At 43.7% G+C, this 22,825-nt stretch overlaps 1 protein-coding gene and 1 long non-coding RNA gene across 4 annotated transcripts in view; one reads left to right on the top strand and one right to left on the bottom strand.

Annotated features, from left to right (window-relative positions):
* The window catches only part of COL4A2 (collagen type IV alpha 2 chain), a 253,515-nt gene that overhangs the window by 66,755 nt on the left and 163,935 nt on the right, over positions 1-22,825 (top strand). For all 3 annotated transcript variants that reach the window (XR_008313134.1, XM_053283866.1, XM_053283865.1), the window contains exon 4: positions 5,494-5,574. Coding sequence is in view for 2 of the 3 variants with exons in the window: in XM_053283866.1 (XP_053139841.1) it covers positions 5,494-5,574 (81 nt within the window). In the remaining variant the exon portion in view is untranslated. The remainder of the gene's footprint in view (positions 1-5,493; positions 5,575-22,825) is intronic.
* LOC128339627 (uncharacterized) lies at positions 803-10,585 on the bottom strand. The gene is made up of 2 exons (XR_008313138.1): positions 10,348-10,585; positions 803-1,540 (listed from the first exon to the last, which is right to left on the bottom strand). It is a non-coding gene; the product is annotated as an uncharacterized LOC128339627 (long non-coding RNA).

Genomic DNA, 22,825 nt, shown 5'->3' with positions numbered 1-22,825 from the left:
GTATGAATGGTCTTTCAGTGGCCCCTGCATCATCACATGTAAAAACCATTTACAGATGGGGAAGACTCCTGAAAGGGATGATGACTAAACAAATTGCTTGGCTGAAAGATTCTGTCATGATCTCTTCCTCCCCCAACCCCAAGCATCAGCTTCAGGTAGTATCTGCAAAGCTGGGGCTACTGAAGGTAGCCCATCCATAGATGGAAAAGCTGGGAGAAGGCAGCAGTGAAGCATCAAGGCTTGACTATGGACCTTTTGATGCCCCTAAGCCATCCCCTGAGACCAACTAGAACTAGGATTTCCCAAGCCTAGTAGGCTTGACGATGCTGTGGCACATGATCATCTCATTTGCTATCTTCTCTAGAGGGATCTAATGGCTATTGCTTTTTTGGAAACACTGCCTCTATAGGGGTGTGTGTGTATGCAGTATTTGAGCTTTAGTGCTTATTCTGTCCCCTTCCAAGCAATCAAAATAGCAGCCATTTAATACTTTTTAAAAGGATGAAATTGTCTCACCAGCACACAATCTATATATTTCATTTTCTAAGGCATACCCATGGCTAATCCTGTTGTGGCAGTTCTCGTGAGAGTTCGGAGAGCTGCCGGATAGCCACGGGATGGGTGGGAGGGAGGAAAATGGCGGCTGTGGCCAGCGAAGAAAACACCAGCCGGCCAGAAAGAGGCGCAGATGCTCTGTGCCCAGCCCAGCTAGTAAATGCATATTTTACTCAGAAGTCCCACTAACACACCCCCAGGAAAGTGTGTACTGGATTTCAGCCAAGTAATTAGATGAGGAAAATGATTTTCAGCATGATTTTCAGGAAGTAATTTATTAAGACATCAGCAAAAAAGTCCAAAGAACAGAAGACACTTGGTTTCTTTTAAGCTCCATGAGAGTTTCAAGAGAAGTATGTGGCAGTGGAGAATGCTGCAGAAGTTCAGTAAGCCAGGAGCATGGTAAATCGGCAGTGTGCTAGGGCATAACAACAAAATTTAAACAGAAAGGTAAAATTTATTTCAGTAGGGACAAATACGACGAATATTTATACCGCTTTTCAAGAGAAGTTCCCAAAGCACGTTACATAGATATAAATAAATAAATTAGATTAAATAAGATGGCTCCCTGTCCCCAAAGGGCTCACAACCTAAAAAAGAAACATAAGATAGACCTCTTCAACAGCCACTGGAGGGATGCTGTGCTGGGGATGGTTTTGTTAAAACAATAACATAATCGGCTTGGTTTCTTTGGTTTCTTTCATTAAAATTTCCCCCCTCAGAGGAAGCATTTCTCTTTGGGCTGCAGTACCACTCAAAATAATGCAAAAGTCTTAGCTTGGTCTTTGCTGTGTGCTTCCACTGGACACCCATGTGCTGATGATACCTCTGGTTTTTAGAGTGATTGTAGTGGAAAATGAGCAGCTTTGGGGACTGTAGATTCTTATCTGATACCAATCTTGCAAAAATGAACTCCTTATTATCTAGTCTAGTTTTTCTATTTTCAGTTTCTAAATTCCACATGAGACACATTTCTTGCTTTGTTCTGTGTGTATGACAATATAGAACAGTTATCAAGATACGTATTCTCATTTATGATAGATTTATTATTTTAACATAACAAAAACCTAAGAATAAAAAGTTGGAAATAGAAACATCGTACCCATTTACTGTTATATTTCTGTTATGTTGATCAACTATAAATTTATACTTATCTTTTATTAATTGTATTCTTCCGGGATCCAGATAATACTTGTATGGAGTTCTGTTTCAAGCTTTGAAAATTGTGTCTCCTTCTTTATGATGATATAGGCTAGTGGTGTTATGGCATATTGTAACTTCTTAATATATACTTAATTTTTAAAATGGCTTCTGAAGGGAATTGGTACACACACACAAAAAAATATTTTTGATATGCAAAGAGGTTATTACCAGGAGATAAGAAATGATGACAATTCACTAGCGGGACAACCTCTTACTGGTCAGATGGTTCCTCATGCTACGTTAGTACATATGTGCTGTTGAGAAGAAGCTACACTAGCCTGCCACGTTGCATAAACACAATAAACCTGGGAGTAAGCCCCATTTAATTCAGTGGGACTTACTTCTGAGTAGACATGCCTAAGATTTCACTGTAATTTTGAGTAGTTCTTTCAGTGAGTCTACTTTGAAGGAATGCCCCACTTTGCATGCTTTGAAACATGCCCCACTTTGAAGCAATCATGTTACAATATTCCAGTCAGTGATGATGATTGGTGGGGGGAGCTTGTTTTAAGAGGGGATGTATGCCACCATGGAAGTCAGCAGGGAGAGAGAGAGAGAGAGGCTGCCTCTGTGACAGGGCTCTGCCTGTGGGGAGAGCCCAGTCGCTAAGGCAAGTGTCCACCGTGCAATCTGCTTTCTCCGTAGCAACTGAGAGCTTCCTCAACTGAGAGCTTCCTACAGGGAGAGCCCAGTCATGGAGGCAAGCAGAGTGCCTCTGACCTGCTTTCCTCCACAGCAGGTAGCAGTGAGGAGGGAAAGCAGTTTGGAGGCACTTGCCTTGGCACCTCTTCCCCTTAGGCAGAGTCCATTCTCCTCTCCCTTTGCTTTCCTCTCTCGTGGCTTGCATTCCTCCATTGCAGTTTGTATGCAAGCTGCAGAAGAAAGGGGGGGGGGCAGCCTCCATTAATGACTGGGTTCTCCTCCCCCCCACCCCTGGTGATAGTACAAGGACTGAAGCTGTGAGGTTAGGCAGGAGGCTGCATTCATACTTGTCTGACTTCATTTTGCACTCGCAACTGATTACGAGTCAACTGAGTGCATTTTTAAAATCCTTTTAAATGCCTATTTTTCTTTGCATATACTGTGGTCGGGTGGCAGATACACAAAACTGTGAATGTCGGGTCTGCAATTAACAAGATTCTCCTGTAAAGTGGTTTATTCAGTATTTTAAGATAACTTAAGAAAAAAAGTAAGCAAAGGAGCTTAGATATGTGCATGGGGGTGGGGAACCATTTCCAATACAATGATAAATTTCATACAGCTGTGTAATTAAATCAAACTCCTTTCCTCCTGCTGCTGAGACAACTTGAAGCTCTATTTGTCCCCAACAATAGAGAGTATTAAAGAAAATTCTTAGTCAAAATACAAATAATCAAAATACAAAGAAATATTTACCAATCTTCAAGCCGAAGAGTCTCTAGAAGTTAGAGGGCAAAACAAGGAAAGGTGGAGAGAGAGAGAGAGAGAGAGAGAGAGCCTCTCTCAAAGAAACTTCCCTTCATCCTGAAAAACCATGAGTCAAGCAAAAGCCAAAAGTCCCAAAGGCCGTAAAAGGAATTTCTCAACATACCAGGCCTCAACATACCAGCCTTTATACCTCAGCCATATTAGCCCAACCTTTCAGGCCTTCCATTGGTTGCATTCTCTTGGCAACTTAGCAATATTCATATTAATTACTAAAATCTGTTCTGAACTGAGTAATTATGACTCAGGGCATATTCAAATGCTGTTGTTTTTGTTCTCAGAATTTCTACTGTCTGTACACAAACAAGCTCAGATTGATACAAACAATATATCAAGAAAGTTTGTTATCTGGACCCTGTGATCCTCCCATGGTAGCTTGTGTTCAGGCAGCAGTGAGACAGTCAAGGTCAGTCAAGGTCTTTCCACTGACTTCCACTGAAACATCCGTACACCAGTGTTAACCCATCCAAAAAGCAGCATTGTTCTCACTCCACTGAACTTGGCTGACTTGGCTTAAAAGCAAATAATGGCTCAGAATGGTCAGTCTTGACTCAGGCTGTCTAAGGTGGATCCTTCCATGTTGTTGTCTTACGGAGACACCATGATGAAAATATCACCTTATCCTCAGAAGCCATCTGTTTGTTGGTTGGTTTTCTAAGCCATCTTATTTATTTCCGATGCAAACTGCTTTGAGAACTCTTGTTGAAAAGCTATATGTAGAGCTATATGTAGATATTCATAGTAGTAGTAGTAGTAGTAGTAGTAGTAGTAGTAGTAGTAATTTGCCAACACCTTCTATTTATGACCACAAATATAAGTACTGGTTTTCCAGACATTTAAAGGTTTCAGGCAAATGGTGAATTCTGGTCTACAAGTTTTGCTTGGGGAAAAACTAAATTGAAAACAAACTTACCATCTTTGGCAACCACTTTTGAGAATAGTATTTTGTGAGGGGCCTACTATACAGTGTATGAAATATAGTATCTTCGTTCACATAGTTGTCCAAATCTAGGTTTAATGTAGGTTACTGGCATTAGTGTGTCATACTAAGGTGATTTATGGCCCAAGATGAATCTGAAATTCCTGCTTTGGTATGGTTTCACACCATATGTTGATCATCCACATTAAACCTGCATTTGAATGATTGTGTGAACCAGGCCAGTTTGGGGCAAAAGGTGTATGAGAAACTGCAGTGGAGAGACATAAAGGCTGTTTACATGAGCAGGCTAGGGCAGCCCAACCTGGGTTAGGCTGCTTGTGTGAAGATCTGGGATCGAGGCCAATCCTGGCAAGGCTGATCCTGGTGCTGCCTCCCCTAGAAGCCCGGGTTTTAAACCTGGCCTTCAAACTGGATTAGAGGGCATGAGGGTGCCTTCTGACCCAAGTCCAGGATCCTGTGTATGCCTGGGCTTCATGCAGAGTGCCCAGCTTGAGGGGGGATCCTTTTATGCACTGGGCTGCTCACACAGTGTGTCTTGGCATTCCTGGAGGCATTTACGCGGCCTCTAGATCATGTGGGTGTCCAAGCTGCAGGCCACACAGAAGAAGTCCAGGCATCTAGGAGGGAAAGTAAGCTTGGTCGTGACTTCCCCCCACACCCTCCCCGCCTGCTGAAAATGGTTGTGTACATGACCTCATGGTGTCGTCGTCTATTTTAATGAAGTGCTCCCTATTTTTCACTCTCCCACACACGCAAAACTTTCACACTTCAGTTTCACATTCTTTTGTGTGTTTTGTACATAAATGGTAAGCTCTGTCCCTGTTTGCACAAAGATGGTTCTCATTGAGATTGCTCTGCTCATCTCTTCATTAATGAGAATCATCTGCTCTCAGGGAGCAGCAAATACAAGCCTGTGCAATATTGCTGAATGCAGGGCTGCTCAAGTTGTTCTCAGCTGTTTTTAAAGTGATTTATTTTGTTTCAGGATACTTAACCACTCTCCACATAGCATCCCAAAACATCGCATACTATTTATTCAATATGCTTTCCCTGTTTTGTTGGGGAGTGTCATGTTACACCCATCATGGATTTATTTTTTAAATTATTTTCAGGTCAAAGTAAACAAGAAATTTTGTTTGTGGCAGGCAGAAACTGTAGTTCATTTTAGGCTCAAGTAGTCCAATAACCTTTAATTTAAGATTCCTGAATGAGACCCAGATGACAAATATTCACTCAAGCACACTTCTGTGGCTTACAATATAGTTTGCCATACAATTTTGTTCCTTGTCATGTTGTTTAACATTATTTTGAATATGTGTTTTATTTTTCAGGGAGGAAAGTCCCATACTGGACCATGTGCAGGAAGAGACTGTACCGGGGGCTGTGAATGTTTCCCAGAAAAAGGAGCTCGTGTGAGTACCAGTGAATACTCTCTTCTCATGAGAGGAGAGCTGGTCTTGTGGTAGCAAGCAGGTATCCTTTGCTAAGCAGGTCTGCCTTGGTTTGCATCTGAATGGGAGACTCCATCTGTGAGCACTGGGGCTGCTCTGGGAAAAGCACCTGCGTGCTTGCATGCTGAAGGTTCAAAGTTCCCTCCCTGGCATCTCCAAGATAGGGCTGAGAGAGACTCCTGCCTGCAACCTTGGAGAAGCCGCTGCCAGTCTGTATAGATAATAATAAGCTAGATGAACCAATGGTCTGAAAATGAAATTATAAGGCAGCTTCCTATGTTCCTAAAGAATTACAAGGGAGATATTTTGATCTCATGATGGAGAATAAGAAAATAGGGGCTATTAACATTCAAATTATATGAATGTTATGAACATGGTATTTGCCACCACTTAAATTGCATCATATGTATACAAACATTCCTGCACAACATAAGGCCCAGGGGCCAGATTCAGCTCACAGGGACTATTTTACTGGCACCCAGGTATTCTGCAGCAACACAGGAGCTGGAAACTGCCTTATAGTGCCATCCTGTGCATTCTTTCTCAGAAATATGCTCTATGGTATGCCCAGTGAGCCCTGCAAGCATGCCTAGCATTGCAGCCTGAAAGCAACAATAATTTAGGGAGAGGAGAGGACTTGGCATTTGTTTGGGGCTGGCATGCACTCTAGGGGCCCCACTGATTGAGCAGGGACAGGACCTATTCTCTGGCCACTATCACTAGTTAAAACTTTGAGCCCATTGGCAGGGGGAATAGATCCCCAAGTAACTAATAATATTTTAAATTTGAACATAATGTACTAAAAATTTGACCTTGGCCCTTGCATGCCAAGTTGTGGATGGTTCTGGCCCACCAGAGTATTTGAATTGTGCAGCACAGCATCTCAAATTATGCCCAAAACAACAGTGGGGGGTGGGGGTGGAATAGAATCTTAGAACCACAATTGGTGGTTGTGTCCTAAAATTCAAAGACACTAGGCTTGCATCATTTAAAGACAATAAAAAAAGAGGCAGAACATTGTGCTCTTTGGGCACCAGGAACAATGGGTGCTGCCTTCTCCGTAGTGGCCTCCTGCCTGGGGCATGCCTTTCCTAGGGAAATCTGCCTGGCGCTTTGTCTGTAGGTGTCAGGTTACAGCCTTCCTGTTCTGACACCCAAAATAATCGCCCTGAGCCATTTTTGGAAGGGCGGTATAGAAATCAAATAAATAAAATAATTCATAATTTACTGTTTAAACTGCTGTTCTGGCTTTTTCTGTAAGAAAGCCTTACCAATTGTATTGTTTTAGAGTTGCTTGTTTTTGTGCTTGTTCTAGACCTGTTTTGAATTACTACTACTACTGCTACTACTATGTATTGTTCTATTTATTTTTGTAAACCACTCCAAGGATCTTAGTTCAGCAGTATACACACTTAATAAATGAATAATTTGATGAATGAATGAATGAATGAATGAATAAATAAATAAATAAATTGAGTGACTATAATCTCTTGATGAGAAAGGAAATTGTTCTGCATTGTGGGGCAGGGGAACAGCCCATCAATCAAAGTTTGGCATATTTTAATGATAGACAAGGTTTCCATGCAGTTGAATTTAATGGTTAACCCAAAATACTCCAGAAAATATTATGGAGAAATTGTTCCCCTTCTTAATGCACATGGATATGATGCACGTGGTTTCTTCACTTTGCAAGAAACCACTGAAATTCTGTTATGTTCTTCATTAAGAAAGTAACTTATTCTAAGATCGCACAATTGCTGCCCAGCTGTGTGTGTATATATTTGATATTGGATTCATGATACACTCTGTGGGATAAGAGAAAACTAATAGGATTGTGGTCCTCATCTTTTTCTTTGAATATAATTGCATGTTTATGTTATACATTGTTTTGCAGTCTGAAAGGCAAAAATTGAAAATGAAACACATTTACACAAAGAAGAGTGTATACTGACATTTTCCCTTTGCAGTTTCCATGTGATTCATATTGTAACAGTGCTTGAATTAACTGGCCATTCTCTAGTGATGAAAAGATGTCCTTTACCAATTGGTCAGTGTGCCACAGGGCCCTTCTGTGATGGGATCCTTCCCTCAGATTATTATTTTAAATAAATCTTAGTTAAACTGTGGTTTCATTTATTGTCCGAGACAGCCCAATCTGTACTAATTCAGCATAATGGCTGACATGATGCACAGCCCTCTGTCACTGGAAGGAAGGTTGCAGGTTTGCAAGAAGACTGGGAGTTATTTTTATGACTGTCCCCTCCCTCCAAAAGCCGTGTGTGTGTGTGTGTGTGTGTGCACGTGTGCGCGCGCGCACAGGAACAGAGTTTTACAAGTTGAAAGGGCTTTTAGAGGGAGGTGAGAGACATGAAAATAGCTCCTCTTCCTCTCTGTATCTGGTCCACTGCAGAAGGAAGCCTTCAGGGCAAGGACACTCAAAGCTTCTTGCCAGGGGCTTAACAAGGTTGGCTTGGGCCCAAAGACAAGATTTTAAAATGCCCCCCCCCCCCCCGTCACCACCTTCCTCTCTCTTAAGCTTCCAGCTTAATATAAAGCTTTATTATTTCTATTTTCACTGACTTTTGGTGGGATTTATTGGATTTATATACTGCCTGATATACCTAGGCAGTGTTTGGGTCTCCAATTTTTATTCAGTTTTGCCTTGGCAATAAGCCATAGGAATAACAATACAGATATACATGTTTTTAAGTTACATTAGTGAATTTACACATGGACATTAGTCGGGAAGACTGCAGAACACTTCCTACTTTGGAAGTAGCCATAGATGTACAGAATCAACATGTGAATGAACTGAAAAACCTCAAAACAAACCAATCATCTTCTGGGCTGCTTTTTATTTAGTTTCATCTCAGTGCTCTTTAGTATGAAGTCTAAACACATACGTGAATATACAGAAAATTGCTTCTGTCCACTCTCCTTTTGCATATGAACCACAGAGATAAGATGGGTATATTTTTAAAAAATTTGGATTGCATGTTTCTTTACCCCTCAGTATCACAGAAGTATGTATTTCAATAAAATATCTCCTAAAAGGATTGCAGCCACGCTACTCAACTCTACAGGCAGGATCCAGGCTTACTTAGTCATGACTAAGTCCTGCTGAAATCAATGGGGCTTCACTTAGTCATGACTAACTCGCCTCCTTTATTTTAATGGTGCTTAGTGATGACCAACTTAAACCTACACCGCTGCCCCTAAGCCTTTGTTCAGAAGTAGGCTTCAGTGACTTCAGCAGGGCTTACTCTCAAATAAGTGCACGTTTAAGATTACAGGCTGGGCAGGCAGTCCCAATCCTATGCCTGCTTCATCAGGAAGAAGCCCCACTGCAGTCTATGGGGCGTTCTCCCCAATAAAACGCGCACCCAGGATCTCAGCCGTTGCAGCCCCAATTCTTTGCATGGGGGGCTCAGAAAGGGAGCTGAATAGGATTTACTCCCAGGTAAAGCATGGCAATCGCCCCGATTCCACCAGCAGCACATATAACCGCAGCCCACCCGCAAGGGAAACCTCCAACCGCTTGTCTCCCTTTCTGCCTTGGAAAGTGCGTGGGGTGGGAGGAGCAACTGCTGCCGCCGCCGCCAACATCGGGGAGCTGTGTCTTAGACAGTACTGAGAAGAAGCGTCCTCACACTCTACACTTGCCCATTGCAAACACGCTGAATGGGAGCTGAATAGGATTTACTCCCAGGTAAAGCATGGCAATAGCTCCATTCCACCAGCGCGCCTTGGCCTCCCTTTCTGCCTTGGAAAGTATGTGTGGTGGGGGGGGCAACTGCTGCCGCCGCCAACATTGGGGAGCATGCCGTGGTGCTGAGGCATGGATGCCCCCCTCCCCCCCAAAACCCAAGGTCGCACAAACGTTGCCGCAGCAGCACTGTGAGCCAGCCACTCGCGCTTTTGTCTCGGTCTCATCCACACCTCCAAATGCAAAAATGTTGCACGGGGGTGGGGGGAAGAAACGGGGGGGGACCCCGCATTGGTGGTTTTTCTACGTCAGCCTAGAAGGTTACAGAACATCACGTACACAGACACAAATACACACATAAATCACCAGATAGTCAAACCTATACTGAAAGACCTTATGGGAAGGGGCAGGGGGAGAGAATGACCTCTGTGCAAAATGAGAATTGTATTTTTAAACGGGATGATTTGTATTTTCAGACTCAGAGCTTGAGGGAGAGGTTTACGTGTGGAGGAGCAGGGCAACAGAGAAAGAGGCGTGTTTGCAACGGGCAAGTGTAGAGTGTGTGAGGATGCTTCCTCTCAGTACTGTCTATGACACAGCTCCCCAATGTTGGTGGCAGCGGCGGCAGCAGTTGCCCCCCCCCCACGCACTTTCCAAGGCAGAAAGGGAGGCCAAGGCGCACAAGCGGTTGGAGGTTTCCCTTGCGGGTGGGCTGCGGTTATATGTGCCGCTGGTGGAATCAGGGCGATTGCCATGCTTTACCTAGGAGTAAATCCTATTCAGCTCCCTTTCCGAGCCCCCCATGCAGAGAATTGGGGCTGCAATGGCTGCGATCCTGGGTGCACGTTTTATTGGGGAGAACCCCATATGATGCGGGCGGGCGGCGGTTGTCGGGCGGGTAGAAGTGGGACATGCCCAAGCCAGTGGGCAGAGAAGCGGCTGGGCCACCATGGGGGCGGGGGGGGGCGGGGGGAACTTGGGACAATCAGACTAAGCAAACAGAACACAGTGTCAGTCGGCTAACTAACCTGAGGGTTCCTGAGCCTCTTGCCGCTCCTGGTTGTCGTGTAAGTGTTAAGTAAGTAACACAGTGAGTCTCCTAGCTTGCTTGCTTGCTAGAGATAGATTGGCGGGTAGGGCACGAACGACGAACGGCAGCGACCTCTTCCTTGCTTGCTTGGCGGCACCGGCACGTGTAAGGCAGCAGCAGCAGCAGAGCTGATCATGTGCCTTTCTGGGTCACGTGCTGCGCGAAGGAGGAGGAGCCCACGGCCACAACTAGGAAAAGGGTGGAGGGCGGACGGAGGCAGCAGGCAGGAAATACGGCGCTCCCGAGCCGGAACAAAGGCAGAATTTTTTTTAAAAAATGTAATATACATTCATTCAAGAAAGCTGGGGCCAGCGCTGGGTGGGGGAGGCACGTGACATGTCTCTCGGGTGCCCCCTAAGCTGGGAGGCCCCTAGACAACTGCCCCTCCTTCCCTGTCATAGTTACGCGCCTGCTTCTTGCGAACCCTTAGTTGTCCTTCTGGTGACAGAGGGCTGTTCATCATGTCTCACACTATAGACCAGGGCTGCTCAACTTTGGCCCTCCTGCAGAAGAATTTGATGGTGATTAATCTGATACCTGCCACTTCTGACTCTATGCCACTCTCCAACCCTACTATGTGTATGGAAATTACGCCATTTGCCACTTTTTGCATCTATGTGTGAAGCAGTTAATGTTCCTCCTCAGACTCAAAAACAAGAAATTAGTTTGTTTGGGGCTGAATTTTAGGAGTGTGTGAGACAATTTATTTTTTCTTCCCCAGAAGCCCTAGTAATCCTTGGTGGTGATTGTAATGCCCATATTGGCTACAACAATGAGGTTTTTACATGCCAAATATCCTTCATATATACAACAGGAGATGGAAGATATCCCTCTTAGTGTGCATTTTCTATCACAAACCTGTCCTTTCCCATAATCTCCAGTGCTAGAAGATAGTAGCAAGACCTGAATGGCTTGCATTGGAGTTCAGAAAGTATCCTTAGTTGCTTGCCCTTATGGTACCCAATTATAACTGAAGTTAGGACTGATTCCCTGCCACAGATTGCCTCTGGTTAGATGACCTTTTATAGCGCTGTATTTAGATTAGCTGTAAACTGTATCAGAAAATTGTGTGCAACAATTCTGTTCTGTAATCCAGAAAGTACATCACATCACGGGGTTTATGCTTTTGAGAGTTTTGTAATGACAATAATTAAAGCTAAGTACTTTACAGAAAAAGCTTCTATAAAAATACTAGTTTACTTTCTAGTACAGCATATATACGTCTTATAACACAGACAAAGCACAAGACATCACTGATTACACAGGACACTTCATGAAAAGATAGTTTCCAGAAGCATTGTAGTTAAAATCTGTAGAGTCTGTGAGGAAGCCCAAAGGCAATCTGATCTCCATCAAATGTCCACCTTTTTAATCCTAAAATTTTCCATGACCAAGGAGGAATTTCTAAGAAAAATAGTCAACATTCCAGTTTTCCTAACAAACAACTAATGGTCATGTAGACATCTTCCATTGTTCCTCTAATCTAAATTTAAAATTAATCCCTTTAATCTCTTTCTCTAATGCTTGTAAAGCAAGAGCAAACATAGACAGTTAATTATGGGTTAATTAATTTACAAAATCTGCAAACTTCTTGAAACACAAACCTGAAGTCTTTGCTATGGGATGTGGTGATGGCCACCAGCTTGGATGTCTTTAAAGGGGGCTTAAACAGATTCATGGTGGATCAATGGCTACTAGTCTAGTGGCAGTGGGCCTTCTCCAGTCTCAGAGGCACGATGCCTCTCAATACCCGTTGCAGGGAAGCAACAGCAGGAGAGAGGACATGGACATACCTCTTGCCTGTGGGCCCCCCAGAGGCATCTAGTGGGCCACTGTGTGAAACAGGATGCTGGACTAGATGGGCCTTGTGCCTGATCCAGCAGGGCTGTTCTTAATGTTCTTATGTTCTTAAGTTTCAGGTGAAGAGGTTGAAGGTAAATAGATAATCAATTTTCTAGGCCAGAGTTGAATCAATTAAAATAAGGAGTGGTTTTATTCCTGATAACCATTACACCTCCATTTATGGGATAAAAATATTTGAAGATAAGAAGAGAGGCTATATTCCTTTTGTGAGGGGGGCGGTGCACTGCTCCTCCACCTATGCTTATTGGGTCTATGGAGCCAGCTCTGGGGACAGTTGATGCAGTCCTTCTCTGCAAGCTGGGATACATAAGTGTATACATACAGCACCCAGCCCCTGCCAGTTTGGTGGGAGGAAGGCAATGCAGGATTGTCCTCCATAACCTGAAGGAGATCCCTCTGTCTGTAGGGCTCACTTCCCTTGTCTCCCTCCACCCTTTCCCCACCAGCACACCCATGTATGATTCATTCCCCCATTTGTACAATTTTCCAAATGGGGCAATGAGCTGAAAAATGTCAGCTAAACTGACACACTTCAATGTTGATTATCCAACATGCACTTGCATTGTATCATGCTGCCATCACCACCACTTGGTGCATTGGTACAATAAAATGCATGGCACACATTGACTAATCAAGACCTGTGTCACTGCATGCAAACAATTATAATATTTTGACTTTGTCAGCTCAGGATTATGGAAATCCGCATTAGGTATGCTTGGGATGATAACGTGAAATAGGAAAATTATTTTCATGGCAATCCTTTGCTATTTCTAGGAATTTTTATTTTGGGACTCCTGTTTTCAGACTAAGAATCTGTTCTTCCACTGAACTCCATTTTACAAAGAACCTAATACAAAAAGTGCCTTGTTCTTAAAAATCAAGAAGAGTTTCAAACCAGAACATAAAACAAGACTTCATTAGCATTAAAAGGAAATAATGTTATATATAAAAAGGAACATTTAAATGTCAGCTGTCATGTTAGAAAATATGAGTAATGGGAGGCTACAATGAATACAAAGATGAATCAGCCAGACAGCATTGATACTAATAAATAACAAACAAGGTCCTGTCATTCTCAGTACCTCTACATTTTAATGCTTACTAGTTTTACAAACATGAACTAGCCCTAAGAACATGATTTCAAAACTCATTAATCAATGCATCGCTCCAGGCAATCTTGGAGGAAACTGATTATCTAGACCCATTTCAAACTGGCTTCTGGACGGGCTATGGGGTGGAGACTGCCTTGGTCAGCCTGATGGATGATCTCCAATTGGGAATTGACAGAAGAAGTGTGACTCCGTTGGTCCTTTTGGACCTCTCGGTGGCTTTCGATACTATTGACCATAGTATCCTTCTGGAACGTCTGAGGGGGTTGGGGGTGGGAGGCACTGTTTTACAGAGGTTTCGTTCCTACCTCTCGAACAGATTCCAGATGGTGTCAATTGGAGAGTGTTGCTCTTCAAAATCTGAGCTTAAGTATGGTGTCCTTCAAGGCTCCGTACTCTCTCCAATGCTTTTCAACATCTACATGAAACCATTGGGAGAGATCATCAGGGGATTTGGAGTGGGATGTTATCAGTATGCTGATGACACCCAGATCTATTTCTCCATGACAACTTCTTCAGGAGATGGCATATCTTCCCTGAATGCTTGCCTGAAAGCAGTAATGGGCTGGATGAGGGAGAATAAACTGAAGCTGAATTCAGATGATGGAGGTACTTATTGTGCGGGGTCAGAACTCCAGAGACTATTTTGACCTACCTGTTCTAGATGGGGTCACATTTCCCCAAAAGGAACAGGTCTGCAGTCTGGGAGTACACACCTCTCCCTGGTTTCTCAGGTTGAGGCAGTGGCCAGGGGTGCTCTCTATCAGCTGATACATCAGCTGTGCCCGTTTCTCGAGATCAATGACCCCAAAACAGTGGTACATCTGTTGGTAACCTCCAGACTGGACTTCTGTAGTGCGCTCTATGTGGGGCTGCCTTTGTATGTTGTCCAGAAACTTCAGTTGGTTCAGAATGCAGCATCCAGGTTGGTCGGTCTCCGGGTCATCTCGGAGAGACCACATTGCTCCCTTGCTGAGGGAGCTACACTGGCTGCCAATTGGTTTCCAGGCAGAGTACAAAGTGGTAGTTACAACTTATAAAGCCCTAAATGGCTTAGGCCCTGGGTATTTAAGAGAACGCCTTCTTCGTTATGTGTCCCACTGCCCACTGAGGTCATTTGAGGAGGTCCGTCTCCAGTTACCGCCAGCTCATCTGGTGGCCACACGGAGACGGACCTTCTCTATTGCTGCCCCGATGTTGTGGAATGTGCTCCCTGCTGAGATGTGATCCTCCCCATCCCTGACTATTAAAAAAAAATAAAAATCTGAAGACCCATCTCTTCACCCAAGCTTTTTCAGCTTTTTAAATTTGTAGTTTTAATTTTATACTGTTTTAATTTTACTGTTTTAATTTTATACTGTTTTTAAATTGTTAAACTGTTTTAACCTTTTATATTTGTTTTAATTGTTTTTATGTTATTGTTAACCACCAAGAGACGAAAGTTTGGGCAGTATACAAGTTAAATAAATCAATAAATCACCTTTCAAAATATTTGAAAATTCCATAGCCAGCTGACAGCTTTAAAGTGTGTTTTGTGATATTTCTAAATCTCTTATCTATATCAGTTGGCGATGGCCACTTTTGCTAAAATGGCAGCAGAACAGCTAGATATATTACTTCTCACTAACTAGGAAAATAGAACATAATATTTTCTGTGGTGTTATCGCAGTAATGTGGGAAATTAATGAAGCAATCAAAGTATCTCCTTTGAAAGTACCTGAGAACTTATCCAACTATTTTGCAGCTCTTCAAAAAAGTGTATAGGAGGGAAATTGTTCATCTCCTGGTTGAGTGGTGTGCATGAAACACGTTTTGCATTCTGTTCTGAGCTCGAAGCAGAACGCAAAGTGCCGGGACATTCTGTCAGAATTGGCTGAGCTGGTGGTTCTGATGGAATAACCTTGTTCTAACCTGGAATGTTCTGCTATTCTGGGTGGCTTGTGAGTGGCCTGAGGGCAGTGCGAGGCAGGGGGAAGAGGTGCCTTTTTAAAAAGTTGATACCGCTGATACTTTCAAGTATCGGCGGTAACAACAACAACTGTTAAAGGTACCTCTTCCAACCACCACCACCACCCCCATACACACAATGCCCTCAGGCCCCTCACCAGCCACCTGAAACAGCGGAACATTCTGGAATGGTGTTCCATGCTGAGCTCGAAGTGGGCCCTTTATTTATAATTAGTGTTTGTTTCCAGGTCGTAATGTTCTGTACATCCCTAGCCTGATTGCTGCCCACAGCCTATTTACTTCTGTGTTTTTGTGTCAGAGGCTTAACAGGAGAATAGGGTTGCTTGCCTGATTCCAGTCACACATGAGTCCCATTCAGATGCTATTTAAGGGAGGCTGTACTCATGTATATTTACATCTGCACAATTTACTTGATCCCCAGATTTGCAGCCACACAAGAAAACCACAGTTAATGCCAAGAAAAGTGAGGGAATCAAGCCCTGACTACTGGTTAAATAATGTTGTCATCCTCCTGACCTTGGTGGTACTTTTCTTCCTTCTTGGTATACATTCCAACTGAGCTTCTATTTTTGTGTTTTTAAATAAGTTCCATGCTTTCTGGAGTGATTTGACCCTCCTGACTTCCCCTTTCAGCTTCCTTTTTACAGTCACCTCATTTTTGAGAAGTTTCCTCTTCTGAAGTCCAAGGCATCCATGTTGGACTTCCTTGGCAATGCTCCACTCACATATAAGCTGAATTGGATCACACTATGTTCACTTTTCCCCAGTGATTCTACAACTCTGACATCTCGCACCAAGTCCTGGGCACCACACAGGATTAAGTCCAAGGTTGCCTTCTCTCTGTTTAGTTCCACGACCAACTGTACTAAGGCACAGTCATTTAGCATGTCTAGAAATTTGGCCTCTCTGTCAATACCTGTACATGAATTTGCCCAGTCTATGTAAGGGCAATTGAAGTCACCCATTATTGCAGCTCTGTCTCTCTTTCACATCTCTCTGATTTGCTTCTCCAACTCTAAGACACTCTCAGAGTTTTGATCCGGAGAGTGATAGCATGTCCCTAGTACACATTTCCTTTTAGTCCTCTTATTGTCACCAGTGTTCCTTCTAACAGGGATTCCCAGAAGTTGACTACAACTCCCAGAATCCCCAAGCAAAAGCCATTGCAGCTGGGGATTTGGGAGTTGTAGTCAACAACATCTGGGAATCCCTGTTAGAAGGAATAGTGATTGTCACCCATAATGATTCTGTGGAGGTCTCCAGTCCTCCTAGGTTTTCTAGCTTGTTGGATTCTATCCCTTCTTTAGTATACAGTGCTACTCCACCCCCAGTCTACCCCTCCCTGTCCTTTCTGTAGAGTTTGTATCCAGGAATAACAGTGTCCCACTGGTTCTCACCATTCCACCAGGCTTCTATTATGCCCACTCTAGCTGTGTTTTCATTAGCAACCAAGCACTCCAGCTCACCCATCTTGGCTCAGAGGCTTCTTGCAATGATATAGAAATATCTATATGTCAAGTCTCTTACCTGGCATTGGCATTTGCCATCTCCCTTACTGTCATTTTACCTTTTTGACCAGCTGTCATGTGTTTGTCTGCTCTAATCCTGGTTCTATTCTGTCCCCTTCTGGTTTATCTGAAAGGTTTGCACCCTCGCACCTTAGAGGATTTTGCTTGCCAAACCAGATACCCCCGGTTCCTTTTGAAATTTTAAAAGCTGCTCTGCGATCTTTTTGATTTTAAGCACCAGCAGTCTGGTTCCATCTTGGTTAAAGTGGAGCCAGTCCCTTTCGTACAGGCTTTACTTGCCCCAAAATATATCCCAGTGCCTAACAAATCTAAACTACTACTCCCAGCACCACCGTCTCATCCACACATTGAAACCCCTTAGCACCATGTGCAGGGCCAGCAAGACAGGTAGAACAGGTTGCACTTCAGAGAATGCTACCCTGGAGGGTCCTAGACTTTAATATGCTACCTAGCAACCTAAATTTGGCTTTCAGGACCTCCTGACTACATTTTCCAACTTTGTTGGTGCTGGCGTGCACCACAACAGCTGTCTCCTCCCCAGCCCTGCCTAACAGCCTATTTAGAAACTGCATGATGTCCGCAACCTTCGCACAAGGCAGGCAAGTCACTGTGAGGTCTGCACACGGGTAACAAAGCCATCTCTCCATGCCCCTAATGATTGAGGCGCCCACTACTATGAGGCCCCCAAAGGAGTATCCTCTATGCAAGAGGATACGGGTGCATCACCCAAAGAAGGGGTCCCTCCTAAGGGAGCATTCCTCCCTTCCTCAGACTGATGTCCTCCTTCCCTGAGACCTTCATTTTCCATGACAGTAGAGGAGCTGTCAAGCCTGGGAGTGGGATGCCTCTATCACATACCTGAGGGTCAAGTCAAGTCAAGTTTTATTTATGGTCAAACAATCCATGCATGCAAATAGCAGAACAATTTATAGGAAACTCTATAGGTTCTCATTATACATCTTAAAAGCAATATAACAAAATTTAGCTACGGAGTTAAAATTTAAAACATTTTCATCAGAGAGTAAGAATTTAACAAGTTGTTCAGCAGATTGATCTGTCTCATCCACATACCTCTTTGCCTTCCTGCCTTCTCCTGGTCAGCCACCTTGGCCTCAAGGGAATGAACTTGTTCCTTGAGAGCAAGAAACGCCTTGCACCAAGTGTACACCCACAACTTCTGCCCCTCAGGCAGAAAGTTATTTGAAGGCAGGTATTTGAAGGTTAATTAGTTATTTGAAGGCAGCTGTCATATCCCAGCTTAGTCTAGTCTTCTCCATATACAACTCCTTGAAGCATTCATCATAGGATTTGGTTTCCTAGACACCTAATTATCTCTGTTGCCCTCCTCCAACCACGTACCAGTTGTGGAGCAATAGCTGCTTATCTCACGGCTTTGCCACCATGTGTGGAACATCTGCTCTGCTGCTAATATGTAACACGGATCTCCCTGACAATTACCCATTTAACCGCTGCCACCAAGTAGACTTTTGTGCTCTAGGCTGAGTCTACCACAACAGCCTTTCAACCTTGTGTTGCAAAAATAAACCTTGGTAAAGTCTATAGCCGTGGGGTCATACTATGGTGGGGCTTACCCTTGGGAAAGTATGCATAGATTATAGTTAGATCATTAAAGGGGTAGGTTCTCTGGGAGAAAATTATTCAGGGAGTGGTTAGTCAAGAAGCAACAACAGTGTCCAGAAAAACAGATACATTTAAAACCATAGTTATTGTTTGTGTTAGCTTCTTTCTTTTAGTTAGTTTGTTCCTCAGGATTAAAAAGAAGAGCCAGTACCAAGTGCGGGAGGAAATTCTGTGGAAATGTGATAACCTTGGAGAGTGCAACAACATAATTTAAAAATAAAAAGGTCAGTCTTGATGGGGACAGTGATAGGGACAGGCAATGAACTGGCAGCATTCCATCCCCTAATAAATCGCAGGTTCTTGGTTCTCACGAGAGCGGCTTTGCAAATGGGTACCTCAGCTGTTCTCTTTCTTCTCCTTCCAAGACTGTTTGTTTGTTCAAGTAAAATCAACAAAGCTCTGCAACTAATTCAGTCCCTTGGTGAAAATGCAAGCTTTGCTCGCACCCTTTCCTGATCAAATGCTGATAGTCCTTGTTGGATTTAGAAGCTGCCAAATAATCCAAACCAACAGACTAATAATAATTAAAAAAAATAGCAATACATTGTAAATTCCACAGGAATTCACAAAAACCATTAAAATATACAATAATTGGTAAAAAAACACACAACTAAATTTGGTTCAAAAGTTGCTTTAAAATTCATAGTCCAATCCATGGGAATAAGTGTCTCAAATAACAAAATGGAGAGGATGAAGCAAGCTCCAAAAGTGCTATGGAAGTTCTTGGAGATCCAAATCAAACAAATGTCAGTTTCCAAGAAGGAGACGACCAAGGAACCCAATGAAGCAAGACATGTTTATCTCCTTGTAATAGTGTTGAAGAGGAGGAAGGTCTATACACGTCTGTCTAGCTTTGTTAGTGAGTTATTTATTTATATATTACACAAACTATGGTTGTGTATGCAGCTGCTCCAGGCGGTTCAATTCAAGTCCAAACCAGACCTGAACTGAACCACCCATTCCATGAACCAGTTCGGTTCATGCCCTAGAACTGGGTCAAGCCATCCCAGTTTGGGATGCTTGCAATGGAGAATCCAATATAGATTCACCTTTATAAGCATCAGGGGAGCCCTAAGAGTTTGGAAAGGTGCGGGTGGGGGTGGGCAGGAGGTCACCTTACCCGCCTTGGCTGTGGTGCAGCTCCTCAGCAGCAGGCTGGCAGCGGTCCCCTAGGCCCCACCAACATTCCCCCACCATCAGTACAGGCCAGAGGGTGCCCAGGTCAGGCCTCCACATGCACAGAGGTCACTCTAATGGCCTTCGCGCTTGCATGGAAGCCCAAACCAGGACCCAGCCTGCACGCACTGATGGGAAGCACTGGCGGGGCCTAGGGGCACCACTGCCACTGAGGAGCCATGCTGTGGCAGTGGGTAAGATGACTTCCCTCCCGCCCTTTTTCAGAACCAGTCGAATTGGGCCAAACCCGTTCGATTCAATCCAGTCCGGTTTGGCACAGACTGGCCCCCCTTTCTGGAGGGCTGGTCCAGTTCATGCTCGAACCGTTTGAACCCGGTTTGAGTGAAGTCGGTTCGCACACCCCTAATTAAAATATAATTTTATTTTTACATGTATATCCCACTCTTCCTCCAAGGAGCCCAGAGACATGCTTATATTTATCCTCACAACAACTCAATGAGGTAGGTTAGGCAGGGAGATAAGTGACTGGCCTAAAGGTCACCTGGTGAGTTTCATGGCTGAATGGGGATTTGAACGCAGATCTCCCTGGTCCTAGTCCAGTACTCTAACCACTAAACCTCACTGATGGGGACAATCAGGAAGCACTTATTAGGGCATCTGCAATGAAGTCCACAGAAGGAGGGGACACTTGATTTCTCTCAGTCGAAAGGAACTTTGACAGAAGTTCAGTAAACCAGAAGTACAGTAAACAAGAAATGTGCTGCTGTGCAACAGCCAAAATGTAAAGACAAAAGTAAAGTTTGTTGCTTTCTGCACATTGGTACATTAAGCATTTTAGGGGGTGAAGGGGACAGAGCAGGACTGTGACATGCAATGTTCTCCTTGGTGTGGACAGAAAATAGCAGAATGATCTAGTGCAGGGATTCTCAACGTTGGGTCCCCAGATGTTCTTGGATTACAACTCCCATAATCCCCAACCAAAGGCCACTGGGGCTGGGGATTATGGGAGTTGAAGTCCAAAACCATCTGGGGACCCAACATTGCAATCCCTGATGTAATGCATGAACTGCTAGCTGTGGGTGCCCAGTAATAGCTCCTGCAAGCAGTTATTGTACAAGCCCCCTGAAACTCTGTAAAAATGCCCTCAGTCTTGAACGGCCCTCTGCAAGTGAAACAACACTGGTGATATAAATATTTCATTAGTCACAACTAAGGATCTTCTATAATGCCCCACACTTCTGTGGGTCTGTCCTCCATCTCCTATCTGTACCAACAAGGATTGCAACAGAAGTATTATCTGATATCTCAGAGGGAGGGAAAGACAATAGGTTTAGGGAACAATACAACCTTTCCCCAGGAGAGAGTTCTCAGATGCCTCTTTCTCTTAGGAACGGCATAGGCAAAGATCAACATTTCCTCATCACCCGAGGCAGACATTGTACCTTGTTGCTAGGAGCAGCCATTATTCCAGTCCCAACCCTAATCTCAGACCTGTTTGCATGCCTAGCAACTAACACATCAACTGGATGTGAGCATACAGAGATAAGCAAGAAATCAGTGCAACTAGTATCTGGAGATACAACTCAATTATATTTCTTCAGGGAGAAATGGCCAAAGGTTCCCAGAGACAGAGAGGAGGAAGAGGAAGCAAAGGCCAAGAGAATGTACAGAAAAACCTGCTAGGAAGAGGAATAAGGGCTGGAAGTTTGCCCATTCACTTAGCTGCCACGTTTCTGCTTCTTGAGCATTTCACTACTTAAATGTATTGCAGCAGTTTATGCACAGGATGACTGAGCAGCTTTTGGTTCATAGAGAATGTGTAAGTGCCCTAGATGCAGTATCAGCAGATGGAAGATTGTTGGAGCTACTCTTTGTCGTGTCTTACAGCACAGAATACAACCATGTATTATTGCTTCTGGAATCACAGGGAGCTGTTTTGTGAGAGGTCGGTAAAACTTCCTAGCATATTGAACATTTTGTGTGGTGAAAGTGTTGACAAAGAAGTTTAATTCACCAAAGGAAGCTGGTTTTATATTACAAGCTAATTTGAGATAATTGTCAAATATCCAGCAATATCACCTATTATATTTCATATCAATGTTTTAATTGTATTTGGCCATTTTTTTAAAAAATGACTGTTTTCATGATAACAGAATTTCATTTTTATTATAGTTCTATATTTTCTGTAGATTATCACTTTAATTATTTGAGCCACATTCATGTTTCCCATGATAGTATAAACAGTATTGTTTGTGTACATATACTGGACATTTTACAAACAGTATTTCCCTACTTCATGTAAGAGTCACAAAAGATTTCATGTCAAACTTTGACCTCATTCTGCACTGCAGGCTTCCTCTTCTGAGCTGATTCTTTGGGGATGAGGCAATAAAGTCTCTCATGCTCTTTGACTTCATTGATTTAACAGTGAACGATGCATTCTTGGAATGCTTTCAGCAGAAGCTTCTCTGTAATGTGGATGTGGGATATGCTTGTGAAGCAGAAAAAATGAAGCTGTTCACATGAGCAGCCCTACCCAGGCTTGCACAGCCCTACTGGGATAAGGCTGCTCGTGTGAGGTGCCGGAGTCATGGCCTAGCCTGGTGCTGCCCCACTGGGTAGCCCAGGAATTTTCCCTGGGCTACTACCCAGGTAGAAGGGGTAAAGTAGAAGCGCGTGCCCTTCTACTAGGGGTCCTGGTTGTGTGTCTGCTTGAGCTGCCTAAAGCACCCAGCTTGAGGGGGAATCCCCCCTGTGCACCACGCTCCTCGGAATAGCTCAATATTGTTCCTTGCAATAGCACAATAATTCCTCGCACAGTGCATTGTGGGATTTCTGGAGGCCCGGCAGTGTTTCCCTGGCCTCCAAAATGCTGCGCCACTCACCACAGCAGTGATCATGTGCATGGCAGCTCAGTGACGTGATCAAGACATTCATGTGGGGGAAGGTAGGTATATTCCTGCCTTCCCCTCCAGCCCTCCCTAGCCACCAGGGATTTCAGTTATGTGAACTACCTTAATTTCAAATAATATTCCTTGTTGCTGCCATAGTACAGTTTCCTTAAATCCAGTTCCCATGTTATGCTAAAGTTGGTTAGATTCCCATCTATGAGAAATTAAACTCCATTTTAGAATAAAATGCTTTCCAAGAAAAAAATGTTGGCTGCAAC

The sequence above is a fragment of the Hemicordylus capensis genome, chromosome 1 (genome assembly GCF_027244095.1).
Source record: "Hemicordylus capensis ecotype Gifberg chromosome 1, rHemCap1.1.pri, whole genome shotgun sequence".
Taxonomy (NCBI): Eukaryota; Metazoa; Chordata; class Lepidosauria; order Squamata; family Cordylidae; genus Hemicordylus; species Hemicordylus capensis.
Note: the sequence above shows the minus strand (reverse complement) of the source record. Positions and strands in the feature narration are given on the sequence as shown.